This window comes from Labrus bergylta, chromosome 1, assembly GCF_963930695.1.
Source record: "Labrus bergylta chromosome 1, fLabBer1.1, whole genome shotgun sequence".
NCBI classification, from domain to species: Eukaryota; Metazoa; Chordata; class Actinopteri; order Labriformes; family Labridae; genus Labrus; species Labrus bergylta.
In genome coordinates, this window is record NC_089195.1 from 10,274,256 (window position 1) to 10,289,434 (window position 15,179).

The 15,179-nt window shown below is 38.3% G+C and overlaps 1 protein-coding gene across 3 annotated transcripts; it reads right to left on the minus strand.

The window, feature by feature from the left end:
- Positions 1–158: 158 nt before the first annotated feature.
- On the minus strand, positions 159–14,526 carry tmc5 (transmembrane channel like 5). Of its 3 annotated transcripts, none has more exons than XM_065953527.1 (21): positions 14,351–14,526; positions 13,721–13,827; positions 12,043–12,272; positions 11,783–11,860; positions 9,597–9,713; positions 9,393–9,495; positions 8,959–9,040; positions 8,618–8,878; positions 7,842–7,984; positions 7,591–7,735; positions 6,864–7,016; positions 6,354–6,520; positions 5,554–5,629; positions 5,373–5,470; positions 5,186–5,281; positions 4,983–5,058; positions 4,464–4,597; positions 2,857–3,033; positions 1,482–1,560; positions 1,210–1,302; positions 159–1,127 (listed from the first exon to the last, which is right to left on the minus strand). In XM_065953527.1, exons 2-21 carry the CDS (start codon positions 13,792–13,794, stop codon positions 615–617), a joined length of 2,895 nt encoding a protein of 964 aa, XP_065809599.1. In that variant the 5' UTR covers positions 13,795–13,827; positions 14,351–14,526; the 3' UTR covers positions 159–614. The 3 variants fall into 3 exon arrangements, with proteins under 3 accessions (XP_065809599.1, XP_065809595.1, XP_029134958.2); XM_065953523.1 differs by having other exon boundaries at positions 13,721–13,915; XM_029279125.2 differs by lacking the exon at positions 14,351–14,526 and having other exon boundaries at positions 13,721–13,934.
- Positions 14,527–15,179: the final 653 nt, after the last annotated feature.

A 15,179-nucleotide genomic window follows, 5' to 3' on the forward strand; every position in this document is an offset into this window, starting at 1 on the left:
GTGGTTTGAAACTAGTTAAATGAAGGACATTATCGTTCAGTAGTAGAAAACCCACAACTATCCACCTTGTATTTGGCATTGCATACATATTACCTGTAGAGGGCAGTGTTGGCTTAAAATGGTGCATGGTGACTATAATTTTGCTTGATGTCATTGGCTTATTTTGGCATATTTTATTTCACTTAAAGTGTCATTTGTTACAATTGGATAGGCTTGGAACAGTCATTACTATCTCTTTGCATTTATTTGATATGTTTTAGCTGAGTGTCCACATTTTTCAGAGAATACACAAGTCACAATTTATTTCATAATACAGAAATTAAATCTGAAATGGCTCAATAAGGCCTGCTGCTTATTACTTATAGTATTCATTTATTTTATAATGCTTATAAACTGCTGTAGAAACATACTTTAAAATATATTTGTGAAACTGTTAAAGAGGTGGACCTGCACTCTCTCCTTGTCCTGCTACAATATACCTATATTTGCACTTTTTTATGTACAGCTGGTATGACCAGAGATCATAACCAGAGAATCATAACCATAATTCATTTTTGTTGTTCTTTTCAGTTCAGCTCCTTTCTCTGTGGGGATATAAACTGAGACTCCTATTCTCAGTAACCATCATCATACTCGTTCTGGGCCTGCTGCCTGGCCAACATGGCCTGTATGAGTGCACTGGAGCCTGCAGGAGCTGCAGTTTCTTGAGGAGCGGAGGCCCACTGAAACCTTTCCTCCTCCTCTGCTCTCTGCCTGGCCTGCATGACTTGCATCATAACACTCGACACAGAAGACGGCAGGTCATCCACCTCGTCTGCTCCGTATTCCTCTGCTTGATGTCTGGCTTGCATAGCCTGTGTGACAGCACTGGGTGTATCGATGTGGTTCTCAGAGAAACCCGTTCTACTGTAGTATTCATCTCTCTCTGTGGCCTCTGCTCTCTGACGGGCCAACATAACTTGAACCAGAGAGCTGGACGATGAGATGTCAGATGGAACAGGCACTCCGTCACGACTGTGACCATCCTTCCCCTCTCCAAGCCGCTGTCGGGTGAGTAAAGTCTGAACCATGGCGTTTGAGTTGGAATGACCTCCAGAGGAGTGGTCATCTGAATGCCGATTGGTGTGCTAAAGGACAGAAGAAAGTAAGGCTGATAACAAATGTCAGGGAAGAAGGTGAAGTAAGCATGAACAAATCTCCACAACAAACCTTTCTTTGATTCTTCTGTTTGGACTTTTTATTCGGCTGACATTTCTGAAGATTCTGAAGCTTATCTAACAAGAAAGACTTGTCTTTCCCTTCCTGGTGAGAGCAAAGGAAACAGAAAACCGAGGAAAGTAAGAAAGATGACAAATAAACATTCCTAAATTTAGATTTTAAAATGCAACAAAAAGAATACAGGAGGAGGGAACAATATACCAAATGGGAAAGCTTATATAGATACTGTATGTATAAAGAATACTTTTTAAAAACATACTCACATTCACTATCTGTTGTCTCAGTTGACCAATGAGCTGCTTCCGGCCTTTAGTTATTTGCCAAAAGATGTTTATGATGACCCTTAACAGGAAGACATGATCATTTACATGATGTATAATTTGCATGAAGACACAAACACTCACACAACAGGCTTGTAACATGCTCTCTCAGGCTGTTTTAAAATGTAAATACTTGTGAATAAAAGCAGAGAGACATTGTGATATTAAGGTCCCCTATTGTGCATCATTTTCTGTTGAAATGTAATAAAACATATTATGTTACGTTACATATCCTCAAGTAAACAAGTCTCAGAGCTTGCCAAAATATGTCTTTGAAGTTTCTTTTTCTAAATCCACTCTGATCCTGTATTTGATCATGCCTTTAAACCCCTCTATTTCAGCCCTGCTCAGAATGGACTGTTTCTGTGTCTGTAGCGTGTCAGTAACACTTTGTTCTGGGCTGCAATATCTCAACATTTATCAAAAAAACAAAAAAAAAACATTTACTGAGAATTTGGGACATCGTGTAAAATCTGAACAAAAACAGAATGTGTAGATTTGAAAAACACTGAAACCCCATATTTGATCGGAAACAGCACAAAGACGACATGCCAAATGTGTAAACTGAGATATTTCTTTGTTTTTAGTTGTCCCAACTTTTAAGGAAATAAGGTTGTATAAACATTCAAGGCTCTCACTGGACCATGGACGTTGAGATGATGATTTTTTTGAAAATTGCTGTTTTCAAAGTCGATAAAGAACTTTTAATTCTCAGCTTTGACTGATGAAAGGTTTCTTATAGTTTGTCAGTAAGTCTGCATGGTGATGTAGCCGTTAGCACTGTTGTCTCACAGTGAGAAGGTTCATGGTTCAATTTCTGTCAGACACAAGCCTTTCTGTGTGGAGATAACATTTTCTCCCTGTGCATGGGTGGGTTTTCTCTTGGTACTCCTGCTTCCTCCCTTATTCCAAAGATATGCGCGTTAGGTTAATTGGTGACTCTACATTCCCCGTAGATGTGAATGTGAGTGTGGCTGGTTGTCTTTATGTCAGCCCTTTGATTGACTGGCGATCAGTCGAGGGTGTACCCCGCCTCTTGTCCAATGACAGCTGGGATCGGCTCCAGCCCCCCGGACAGGAAAAGCAGTATTGATGGATGGAACAAAGAAAACTCTGTATGATGAAGATGCTTCAAGGTGAGAATGTTTTTGCTTTTTTTTTTAGGTTAAGAACAACTTGCATGGGTTGAAAAAGTATGAGTGAAGTATGAGTGAAAACATGAAGACTGTCTCACAAATGGATTTCATCTGCATCTCCAAAATATAATGTTGCACACAAACAACATACACACAACATATCACCTGCACTTTGAACTTACAGGATAATAACTGTGACCAAAAAGTAGAAGATTTCACTTCTAATGACATTTTGGTAGATCCACACGATCCCCCATTGATCACCATAGATTCCCTCCAGATCTTTTATCCAAAGTCCAACGACACTGAACGTGTTGTTTAGTCCTCTGAAAGGGCCACACTCCTCTGATGGAGGGAGACTGCACAAGAAAAGACAGAGGTTTAGTTTTAGGTTGGGAAATACATCGGGTTTAGAAGAGATATAGATTAAAGAAGATATAGGGTAGGACAATATCGTTTATAACGATATAGTTAATGTTGTGTTGAAATATGATATGCTTCTTCAGTCCAACAGTTCACCTGTTTTTCCTCTCTGTGTCTGTCCCTCTTCACCTGGCTCCTCTATCCCTCTCTGAGCAAAATGTAAAAAACCTCCTGGAACATTTTATTAAAGGAGCATTTTTGTTCAACATAATTAATCATTATTTTTCCAAACCAGGTAGTTTGTTTTATTTATATTTTCACATTGTGCAACTGGAAGTAGCTCAGTCTGTAGGGATTTGTTTTGGTCCCAAAGAGTTTCCGGTTCAAGTCACTGCCGATGTGCCCTTGAGCAAGTGCACTTTCATGTGCAGCCCCTCTGACATCTCTCCAATAGTGCATGTCCATAAGAGTGCGTGCATGTGTATTTTCAGCCAATGTGTGTGTAGCATGTCTCAGCAGCAGAGTGTAAAAGTAATTTCCCCTCGTGGGATAAATAAAGCATATCCTCTCTTCTCTTAATAAAAGTATCTGTGACATTTGGCCCATGAAGATTTGACAGAGAACTGACTTTGTATATTGAGGATTATTGTGTTTTGCCCTTCACCTAAAGAATATTGAGGTGTGATATTTGGTCTATATTGTTGTTATATGCAACATGTGTCAAAAATCCGGGGTTTTGATCGCATATTTCTAGGGATGTAAAAATAAATTGCGAGCCAGTAAAAAATCGATTCAAAGGTGCCATGGTTCTTCAATGTCCTACGTCACTCGCTTGAACATCAGCAGCTGTAGAACAGAGGCGGTTGGTTGTAACTAGCAGGCGTTATCATGGCAGCTGCGGAGCAACATTTTGAAATTGAGGACGCACCACCGTCTTTTAAATCGGAAGTGTGGAAGCGTGTTGTCTTCCCCAAGACAGAAAATAAAAGAGGTGAGAAGATAACAGACAAGACAAATACTGTGTGCAAATATTGCAACAACATGATGCAGCATTTAACCCGACACCACAATGAAAAGCGCCAGTCATCGCCCCTTTAAAAGGCCAAACCACACTGACAAGGGGGTTTACAGCCCCGCTCGCCTAAACGAGTGCAAGAGCCAAAGAGATTACGAGGTGCATTGTTGTTTTCATTAAGAACTTAAAGGAATCTTTTTCAGTCATCTCATAATTTGCCTTCAGTCTCATTTTGTAAAATAAATTGTGAGAGAATCGTATCGTGAATCGTATCGTGAATCGTATCGTGAATCATATCGTGAATCATATCGTGAATCGTATCGTGAATCGTATCGTGAGTTGAGTGAATCGTTACATCCCTACATTATTTCATAATGATCTACAAAAATTATTTTCAACATGTGCTCATACCTCCAGGCAGTGTATGCAACGATGGACAAGGCCCCCACAAAACAAGGGAAGAAGAGAAGGCCGATGAAGATGGTTTGCATCTGAGCTGCTCTGCTTGACCGCCGCGGAGGCTGGCAGTTCTGTGTCAGGCTGACCTAGGAGGTGATAAAACAAAACTTGATCAGAGACAGAGACACACACTTTCACTCATTATCCCCGCAATGCCTTGAATATAATGAGCTCATGTCAGTGTAGACATCATATATGTTTACCTTCATAAAAGAAACCATGGGGATCTCATCAGAGCTTTAAACAACATTCATTTACTCTTTTAAAAAATAACTGGCCTTGCATTTTTCAATTCAACCATTAAGTTAATCCATTTAACCAAACCTATGCCAAGCTTGTTTTTTCCATACAACAAAATTAAGCACATAGTCAAGAATATTAAGATTCTAATCAATTACTGAACCAGGTTCACAAATAGAATAATGTGAACCTAACTGCCAATGCCTCATCACTTGATTAACCAGAGTTTACCTTCTTTAAGTTAAACAGGATGAAAAATTTAATAATCTGGATGACTGGCAGCAGGGGAGAGAAGTAGATACCAATCCTGTGGAGACATAATAGAGGATGAGCTAACTATTACTGTAACAGTGGAATATTAGATCGGAATTCAGACCAGGATAGCAAACACAAATTCTAATTGTAAGCCAAATGAATAAATGCATTTTTCTTACCAAGCCAGAGTTTGTGCGTAGATTAGTTCAAGGACGTTCCTAGCTACGTCAAACTCTGGTAGCCCAAGACGTGGTACTAATCTCGTCCCAATCACACTGTTAAGATAAATTATGAATATGATTCAAATCAGACATTCTCTTTACCCAAATTAGCTTATGGAGAGAGTACAAACAGTGTGTGACTCACTTGCTTAGAAACTCTCCAAAGAAGGATCCCAACATCAGGAAAAGGAAATCAAAAATGACCAGACGGTACAGAGCCTGTCCCACCATGGACTCCCAACACTGTGGAGAATAGAATAAGTTAATAAATGGCAACATTTTATGTTTAAAGATGGTTATAAAGGATTCATCTTAGTCTCACTTACCAAAAACTTTTTAGCCACCACATTCATCCAGTAGTAACACAAAACAGCCAGAATGGACATCTTAAGGAACACATTTCTGTAATTTAGAAAAGAGATTTAAGAAATCACAAGTGCATAAAAGAATATTTTCTGATTTGACGAAATACCCTTCACTTTTATTCCCACAAAGTTATACCGAAACCACACTCGTGTCTGTGTAAATATTATACTGGAGAAGGGCTGCTAGCTTAGCTAGCATAATGACAAGGCACAGCTGGAAACAGTGAGCTTCTTTTATGGAAGGTAACAAATTGCATTCCTACTTGTTATACGCTTCCAACTATCAATCTAAATGAAGACACATTACTTTCAAACCAACTTTTTACCCACAAAAAAGTGTAAAGAAAGTTCAAATACAACAATCTCATTTTGGGGGGGAGAGTCTAAGGAAAAGTCAAGTTCCCTGTAGTACTAAAACGTTTTTTAAGCTTCCTATCTGATCAGTTCACCAAAGATTCAATAAATTATAAATTAATCTTCAGAGGAGCTGGTAGTTCTTTCTTGCTTATTTGAACAAATCCAGGATAGCTATCACTTCTGTAGGAAAGGTTTGCTAAACTAAGCTACGCTACTTAGCTACTGACACAAACTTAATACTGAATGCAACAATACAAGAGAGGCTTTTGATTTTCATATTTTTCACTTGGCCAGTCACTTTGCTTATCAGACAAAATGTCTTGTTATTCCCTAAAAGAAACACCTTGAATTTTTATTTCCTGTATTAATTTACCCATTTGTTTGTAGAATAGAGTTCTGCTAACCTGACTACCAGAGCGTAGATCTGTATTCGCTGGCTTGAGTAGTGCTCAAACTTGTTGAAAAGGGAGTAGAAGAGCGGCACGACCAGGTTCATCAGAGAAACAACAAAGGGAACCAGGAGAGTCTCTGCCTCCTCAGGCAGAGACAGGTTAGCAGTATATGTAGCCCACTATAAAGATAACAGATGGAAATCAGATAAAGATAGTGTTACTACACAGTTACCGTATGCAATAAAATGAGTCAAACCCTGCATTACCGGTATGTAACATTACAAAAAACCTGTAAGTCATATCAGTAAGTTGTGGCTTATGATGCCTGCTGATAAGGAGTCTCATAGACAAAATGATTTAACTTGCCGTGATGTAATTTCAGCCTTTGTGAACGCATGCATACAAAGGGATCCTGCAACAAACCTTTTCTCCAAGTAGGCTATTTTAATGGGATAAGAGTTCAATTGTTTTAGGAGAGAAAATGTTTTATTATTAAATAATTTAGGTATAACAGTACAGTACCTTCTCTTCATAGAGGCAGAGATAATAGATGCTAGTTCCACAGCCAACAGCTAAACCAGTGGAGAGGAGCCAGGAACCCAGATGAACCCCAAAGTGCTTCAGCCTTTCAGAGACGGTTAGCAGTTTCTTCTGGGCCTTCTCTGACAAAGACTCCTGAAGAGATGGTGACAGTGATTTAAAATAGGAATTGATCTGTTTTGTAAGTGATATGTTTATTGAGAAATTACGTGTTGAAAGCTTGAGCTGATTTCCTAATTTGAACTATTGGCTGTAAAAAAATGGGATGTAAAATCAGTGACATCACCAATATACAGAATTTATGCAGAGATATTTTGAAGCCAAAAATTGGTGGTCGTTGCCATATTGGAAATTTTATCTCAGCCTATTTTTTGATCAATCTAGTATCAGGCAAAGAGTGGAGGTTAAGATGAGCCTTAAGCCTCCTGGCAAACAGCTTTAATGTGTTCACCTGTCAGTCAAATCAGCTGCAGACTTAATTATAAAAATATCTCAAAGGGGAGGTTATGAAAATAATAATAATAATCCACTGTTTATCGAGTACAAATAAAGAAATAATCTACTCAGACCAAAACCTTTTGTAACTGATGTAAACCCCTCCCCTCGGGATCGTTGATGTAATGGTAATTTAAGAATATAACATTTAATTCAGATATAATTTCTCAAGTTGTAAGTTAAAAAAATGTGTGTGAAATGAAGTAAAATATACCTTTAGTTGGACACGCAGGTTGTTCTTGCGCAGTCTCACAGCTCGCTCATTGGTTATACTAAAATCCCAGCTGCACAGAAGCTGCCATGCACTGTTTGAAACTGGGTCTGCCAGTACATAGTTTCTCTTGAATGAGCTGGCCATGCTGTGTAAGGATATGGTAAGAGTAGAAAATTGATAGTTTACTTAAAGGATTATACAGCATCTTAAATATTGTGATGTTCTATAATAATACAAATAAAGTGACTGACCTAAAGATAAGTACTAGTCCACACAGCACCATGTAGACGGCTATAGTGAAGAAATATGCCAACTGCATGTTGTATTCCAGCAAACCCACCAGGGTTTTATTGGTGTAGGCTCCGTAATACATGGTTGTGTAATGAAAGTAGCCCTTGAAAAAATTAAAAACACTTTTTTCTATATTGAAATAAAATACATTAAAAACATATATTAAAAAAACAGCAGTGTAAAAACAGAAAGTCTACTGGAACACTGACAAATTAGCGTATGCTAACTTGTTAGCAAACAGTTGCTTATTAGTGCCTAAGGAGTTATCCCTTAAACTTTTAATATAATTTCCTTAAATATTAATATAAACATTTTAAATTAAGGCAATATTTAACTCCTGTTAGGAACTTTTGTTTGTATCCATTTCGGGACACCCTGAGGACAAAGTGTTACAACTTATCTCTATATTGATTTTGCCTTGCACATTAATCAGTAGCAGGGTTTTAAAAAAATAAATAAAAGTCTCATCCTCATGCTTTCTTTTCACACTCAAATGTATCACTCATCAAGAATCTTTACTGCCGAAAATGTAATCAAAGGCTGTTCAATCACTTAATCTGACACCTACCCCTGGTTTCAGGCGTTAATCATTACAATATAGGAATAATCTACATTTACTTTTGGATATCAGTATACATTTAAGTCAGTTTCATAACCAGCTAAAAACTCTTCACATGAGCTTTAAGTACTGTGATTATTTAAATAGATGTGTCTTAAATGTATGTTGTCCACTCACAGCTCCAGTCAGTAGCTCCAGTCCTCTGAAGCTCACATTCAGGGGTGTGTTGGGTGAGGGGTCGTAAACAAGCATCGGGATGGTGATAAAGCAAAAGTTGACAAGGAAGGAGAAAATGTTGAACATGAGCAGCCACTTGAGGAACACGAAATAGGAGAGGACACTGGTGCCAAACTTGCCGCCAATCTCTTTCATAATCCCTTGCCAGAGCTCAAGGGTCTGCCTGGCCGAATTTATACTGTAGCCACACCTACGGAAAGTCTGAGAGAGCAGCTTGTGACATGTCAAGAAGACAAAAAGTAGCTCATGTATGATGTGTTTTATATTAATGAAACACTCACCAATGACACTCTGTCAGAGCACTCTGCAAAACATGTGAGCTGGCGGGATTGTTTTGCAGATTTGAATGCCAGTACTCGGCTCCTGTGGAAGTAATGAGCAACATTTGATGTGATGATAACACGAGTGCCTTAAAACTACAACTGCTGAATCAAACAATTAGAGGAGCTAAGACAACAGAATGCTGCAGAAAAACTTTGGACTTGCTTTCCATTGTACCTTTCTTGGGTAATGTCCTTGAAACATGAGAGTTTGTGTTTGCTCACATACATGTAACTTTTCCTCCAGTGAACTATTTGGCAACACGAAAGGGCAACCTTGTCTTTGGATACCTGTACAGATGCCTTGTTTTATAGCTCTTAGCTTGGTGTAATGATTAACTTAGTGACGAGACACTGACAAGGAAGTTCAATATTTCTTATCAGTCGAAACCCACCAGATGTGTTTTTTCTCTTCGAAGCTCATTGGACGGTCCCGTAAGGCCTGAATTTGCTCGTGTGTTGACAGGGCGACAAGTTCCTTCACCAGGTTCTGTTCCTCTGTCACACACAAAATGAGAAGACAAACCATCTCTGTTATCTACATAGGCTACAATACAGGATGCAGGTCAGGAGTCACACTTCACGTCGTTGGCTTTTACCATTTTCCATCTCATTCCTGATGGCATCTTCTGTGAAAGCTAAATTGGCAGGATCGGCATTGGGAAACATGCTCATCCTTCTTAATGTTGATCCCCTCATTCTCATAGTCATGTTGCCTGGAAAAACAAGCATAAAGAGAAGGATGTTTAAACAACGAAAGCAGGTGGAATTTCAGAAGCAAGGCAACAGTATATTTATTTAAGGTGGAAGTTGACCACACATTTAAACATCCACTCAACAAGTTCAGCGTGCTCTACTGGTATCAGGCTCAGGTTAAATGTTCTACTTAAAAGATTATTGATAAAGAAAATCATACTTCAGCGTTAAACAACATTTTTTGATAACCCATTAGTTAGCATAAAACAAATGCCAATGCTAACATTTGACCCCTTCCTAGCATTACATTAGCTTGGAAATGATTAATAGCTTAGCCTACATCAAATTATGTAGCATTAACTTTCCTGTCATATCATGACACTGCCACATGTTTCAGCAACTTCCTAGCAATTTTTCATTTTTTTTTTATGTTATAATATCTAGAAAGTTTATTTATTTTTATAGAAACCTTTCTCTTGTCTGTAATGTAGCCAGGTGCAGGTTTTACTGCATTGTCTTTATCTTTTGTTGATCAGTTAAAGAATGCTTATGATTTGTCAGATACCCTGAATGCATATGGCTTAAAACCTGATCCACAGCATTATGACATACCAGTGGCTAATTGATGCACTGTGAATATAACCAATAGGCTACAGCTTGTTAAAGAGATACAGGCTCATTTCAAACTCTATTTTTAAACCTTCCTGATGAACTACTGTGTGAATACACTGATTGAAAGTGCAGCTGATAGCAGTGCAATATACAGTGTGAGCTATAGTGGTTGCTATAACATTACTGTCCTTACTATCTGCACTCCTGATTATGCCCATGATACAGATGCATTGTCTGATAACATTTTCAGGGACTACTGTGCCAACTATAGTGACTATAGGTCAGTGACTAGTGACGACTGAAACACACAGAATGCTGAATAACATATCCTTCAAATTACAGTATTATCAAGTTATATATACTACAAGCAAGAGATCTACAGCCACACAAGGCTCTGTGAGGCTGGACTTGCTATGTTTTGAGCTACATTTCAGCATGCCAATATGCTCATAATGATAAAGCTAACAGCAGGTAAATTGTTACCATGTTCAATGCTTAGTTTCACATGTTAGCAATTTGCTTCTAAGCGTCAAATACAATCGCGAACAACGGAAATGTATCAAGTTTAAGTGGTACTGATGACCATGGTAGACCATTGAATTAAATATTCTGATTTAATGATTGTGCTCTATTGAAAAAGAAGGACAATGCATTATTGTTAAACTGAAGCATAGCATACATGTTTAACCCATAAGTTCAACATAAGACCTCCAATATCTTTTGGTACATTTCACAGCTAGCCATGATACTAGCACATAGAGGGAGTGCATTTATGTTTCTTAACTCGACACATTAAGGAACTGATAAAAAAATATTGTACAATGTTTGCCTGGTTAAGTATAGAAGTATCCAATCTATGTTAATACTTATGATGTTGACCCTAAATACATTGTTGGTGTATTTCCATAGAGACTAAACTGGTTTTCCCATTTAAACTGCATTTAAAATGTCCCTCTCCCTTCACTGTTTTATACTTTGAATCATTAAAATAGTCCAATCTTTGTGAAGTGAGAAGCCAAAGGAACTTGGGAACATAAATTATCCCAATAAAGCTGTAAAGGATGTCTCTTCATGTTAAAAAAGGCATAAATATGATGACTGGCCGGTAAAGACTTATTATTAAAAGCACATGAATGCAACCTTTAGATTATGCCCTTTGGATGAAGGTGCTGTGCTTGAACAGTAGGCCTAGCCTTCCCCCTGTTTTATTTTCTTTGACAACTTCCTTGTCTTCCCTGTCATTAATTATTGTGTGACCTCCATTGATAATTACCCAGTTGGTGCTACGTTGATTGATTATCAAAGGTAACAGGTCAACATGTGTGTTAAATGAGTTTTTAATTCCTGTCTTTTCAAAGCAACTGACTTCTTGTTTGTGAAGATTACCATAGCAACGGTGTACGGAGAGGCAATGACTGCAAAGACTTTGACTGTAGAAACAAACTGATGTTGACTAAAAGATCAGTTTAACAGTTACCTGACGTTGTGGAAGGAAGCCGTATAGCAGATGATCGATTATACGGAGTGTCGGTGGGGATTTGGAACGAACTGTGATCTGAAGAAGAAAAGTGTGAAGGAGATAACGTCACAGTAAGTATGAACAAAAGTGTCACTTTGAAACACATGTAAGACCAAGGAGCATAGTAGTCAACACCAAAAAAATATGTTTTTTTTGTGGAACAATGAGACAGTGATCTAAAGTTCAATAATTCAACTTGTTCCCTCAGGTCCACTCACTGAGGTCATACGGCCGTGCAGGACTCCCAGGGCGTGTTGAGATGAGGCCCATGGGGATGCTCTCTCTCCCCCTCCAGCTCTCCTCCTGCCAGCCCCCCCAGGGTATGCTCCCTTCTCCCCCATCACTAGTGGGCCGTCCAGGCGATGAAGCAAATGTGTCTACCCTCTCACCCTGCCAGGTCGGGTCCTGCCTTGCATAGGGGTTGGCGTGTTGGGTTTTGCTGGAAGACCTTAAGACCAAACAGAACAAAAAATGTACAAAGCAATGGATGCAGTGCTTAAATGCACAACTCCCACCCAGTTACATCGCTTTGATAATAATATATAAGCCTGATTGATTAATTAAATGTGGCCCAGAAGAAGGCACTTTATTCCACTGTCTTTGGAGCTGCCTGAAAATGTAAAGTTCTGAGGAAAGGTTCACACAAACTCTCTGATATTCTATTAGGTTGACTGTCTGCCCTCTGGCATTTATCCTTGATTATTCCCAAATGAATTGAGCCTTCAGATATGAATACAGTTATATTTACTTTATTCTCACTGCAGGCTTAACACCATATTGCAACATTCTGGTAAAGTCTTGACACACCTTTAGTCAAACACCTATTTAAAAGTCTCTCCCACTGTTTAGCCTTGGATAAACGAAAAGGATAATACAGAGATTCTTTATGACATGGGAACAATTGATTAAAATATTCTAAATTCAGGATTAATGAATTATAACATCATGAAGTCATGTAGAAAGACAATGTTACTCCACATAAGAACCATATGCATGTTTTTTTTTGTCTTGTTTGTGTGTTTGTCTGTTTTCTTCTGTTTAGTTGTGTGCCTCAGTTGTGTCTATGTATTTCTGTGTGGCTCTATTGTGTTTTTATTTTCCGGAAAAATATAATCAAAGATGATGCTTATCAATGAGGTCATAGCAATTATGTTTATAACACCGACGGTCACTGGGGTTATCAATTCAAGAAAGAAACTAGATATTCAAGCCATGATTACAAGGTAGTTGTTATCTGTAATTATATAGGTCTTAGCCTTAAACATTCTATGGGGGCGGTGGATTTGTTTTTCTTCTTGCGGAATGGATTTAATTTCCTACAAGGAAGTTGTGGATAAAGTTTGAGTGAACTGCAATAAACCAATGAACTAATGCACCCACCTCTGAAGTTTCTCTTAACATTTTTCAGTCTTTAGACCTAAAAGTTTTTACCCAAAATATAAATAAGTTAAATGCATATCTCTTCAAGCCTTTTGAATGATCAGGATGAATATAAAATCAATACACCTGTTAGTGGGGTAGAGCAGTGGAGCCAAGTGTATGTAAAGGGAAATGTGATTTGCTGAAGAAATGTTTGTCTGCTTTTACAAGTGAAGGTAATGTCTTCTAGTAGAAGTGTCCCCAAACAGAAAGGAATGTATAGGCTGTATCTTCTGTTCACATGAAAAGTCAGCCATTTGTGTTCTGTTGCTGTTGTCTGACCCTGAATAAATTCTAAAATAATCCACAGTCTGTCTCACGATTTACAACAGAAATACCTCCACCTAACAAACACGCAGCTCTCATCCCAACATGTTGTTTGACAAATAAAAATAAGAATGGATATGCTTTTCATGATAAATTATTCACATAACCCATAAAAACACACTCATTTGATGTAGTTATGTAACCACAAACCTTCTATCGACTTCCAGAGTCTCGCTGTCATGGTAGGCATGGTTGAAGAATCCTCCGCTGCTGTAACTTGTCATCAGATCCTTTCAGTTAAAGATTCCTCTCTATACCTTGAAAACAACAACAATCCTGCGGCTCACTTGGTCGCAGTCACTCTTACGTAGTTTGATGCTTGTACAGTCCAGGTCCAGTTGTACACTGAAGAAAACATGGAGGTCTATATAATCTTATAATCATACTATTGTCATGACACGTATAAAGCACACATGAATGCCTTCATGCCGTCGTTAGGCTCAGGTTGCCAACTAAACTTCATTATAGCTCAGGCCATGCCTCTGTCTCAGAATGACAGCTACATTGTAACAGGGAATCATGTGTAACTTAATCTCTTGGTCCCATCCTCCTTTGTTCATCATTAATTCATGCACACGGTTTAGTTTCCACAGGTAGAAGCCCCACTGATAGCAGAATTGAAAATCTGTATGAACATGAACTGAATCTGACATTTACAGACAAACCACCAAAGAAAGGAGACCCTCAGAGCGGGTTTACAAATATGAGTTGGCAGAGGTTGTTACTGAAGCAAAATGGTGCAATCTTAACATATTCTTAAGTTGAACAAATCCTCCTTACCTGGTTAATGTGTTGCGATGGTGAGAGACAAAAAAAAAACTGTAGATTTTTGGGGGAAAAAGAATGAACAAAATAAATTAAATCCCTTCTAGTTTTATTAAGCAGTCCACAAGCCTGAGGAGTAACCTGTGACTGAGACTGAGAAGCACCACCACCACAGCTGCAGATAAAAAGAAGGACTGTCTGGCTACCAGGAAGTGTGTGCTCAACTAACTCATAAAGGTAAAAGTCCACTGCTTCTGAATAGGTGATGTAAATCCCATGTTGACACTTTATATTGTGACAATAGTCAGACTCCCCTCGGACTGTCATCTATGTAACAATTGATCAACCTGTGTCAGGAGTAGTGTATGTAAACCAGCTGTGCATGGAGGTGCATGGAGGTAAACAGAACTATGGATGAATGGTTTGAAGGATAGACAGGCCAACATAACCTTTAACCCACCTTAATCCAAGTGAAGGAAATGTTCTAATTATTTCTCTAAAGGGATTTCCCCTTCTTTTGAGACCTTAAAGTTCACTCCACTACCTTTACAAAATAAAGCCATGGTTACTTACTACACAGCCTGATGCACAATATATTTCTTGTCCCTGCAGGACAACCACGTTGATGAGTTTTTATTTTAGTTATCCTGGCTTGAGAGTTAACTTAATGTGAGCTTCTATATGTCTTTAAGGATGTTGCTCCCTCATTAACAATTTAAAACAAACTATAATCATTTATAGCCAAAGTGGTTAAGAGTGCTATTAAAAACTGTAATCATTAAAAATATATATGTTTTAAAAGAGTGAAATATGGTGGAAATGGGAAAATAAATTATATGAATTC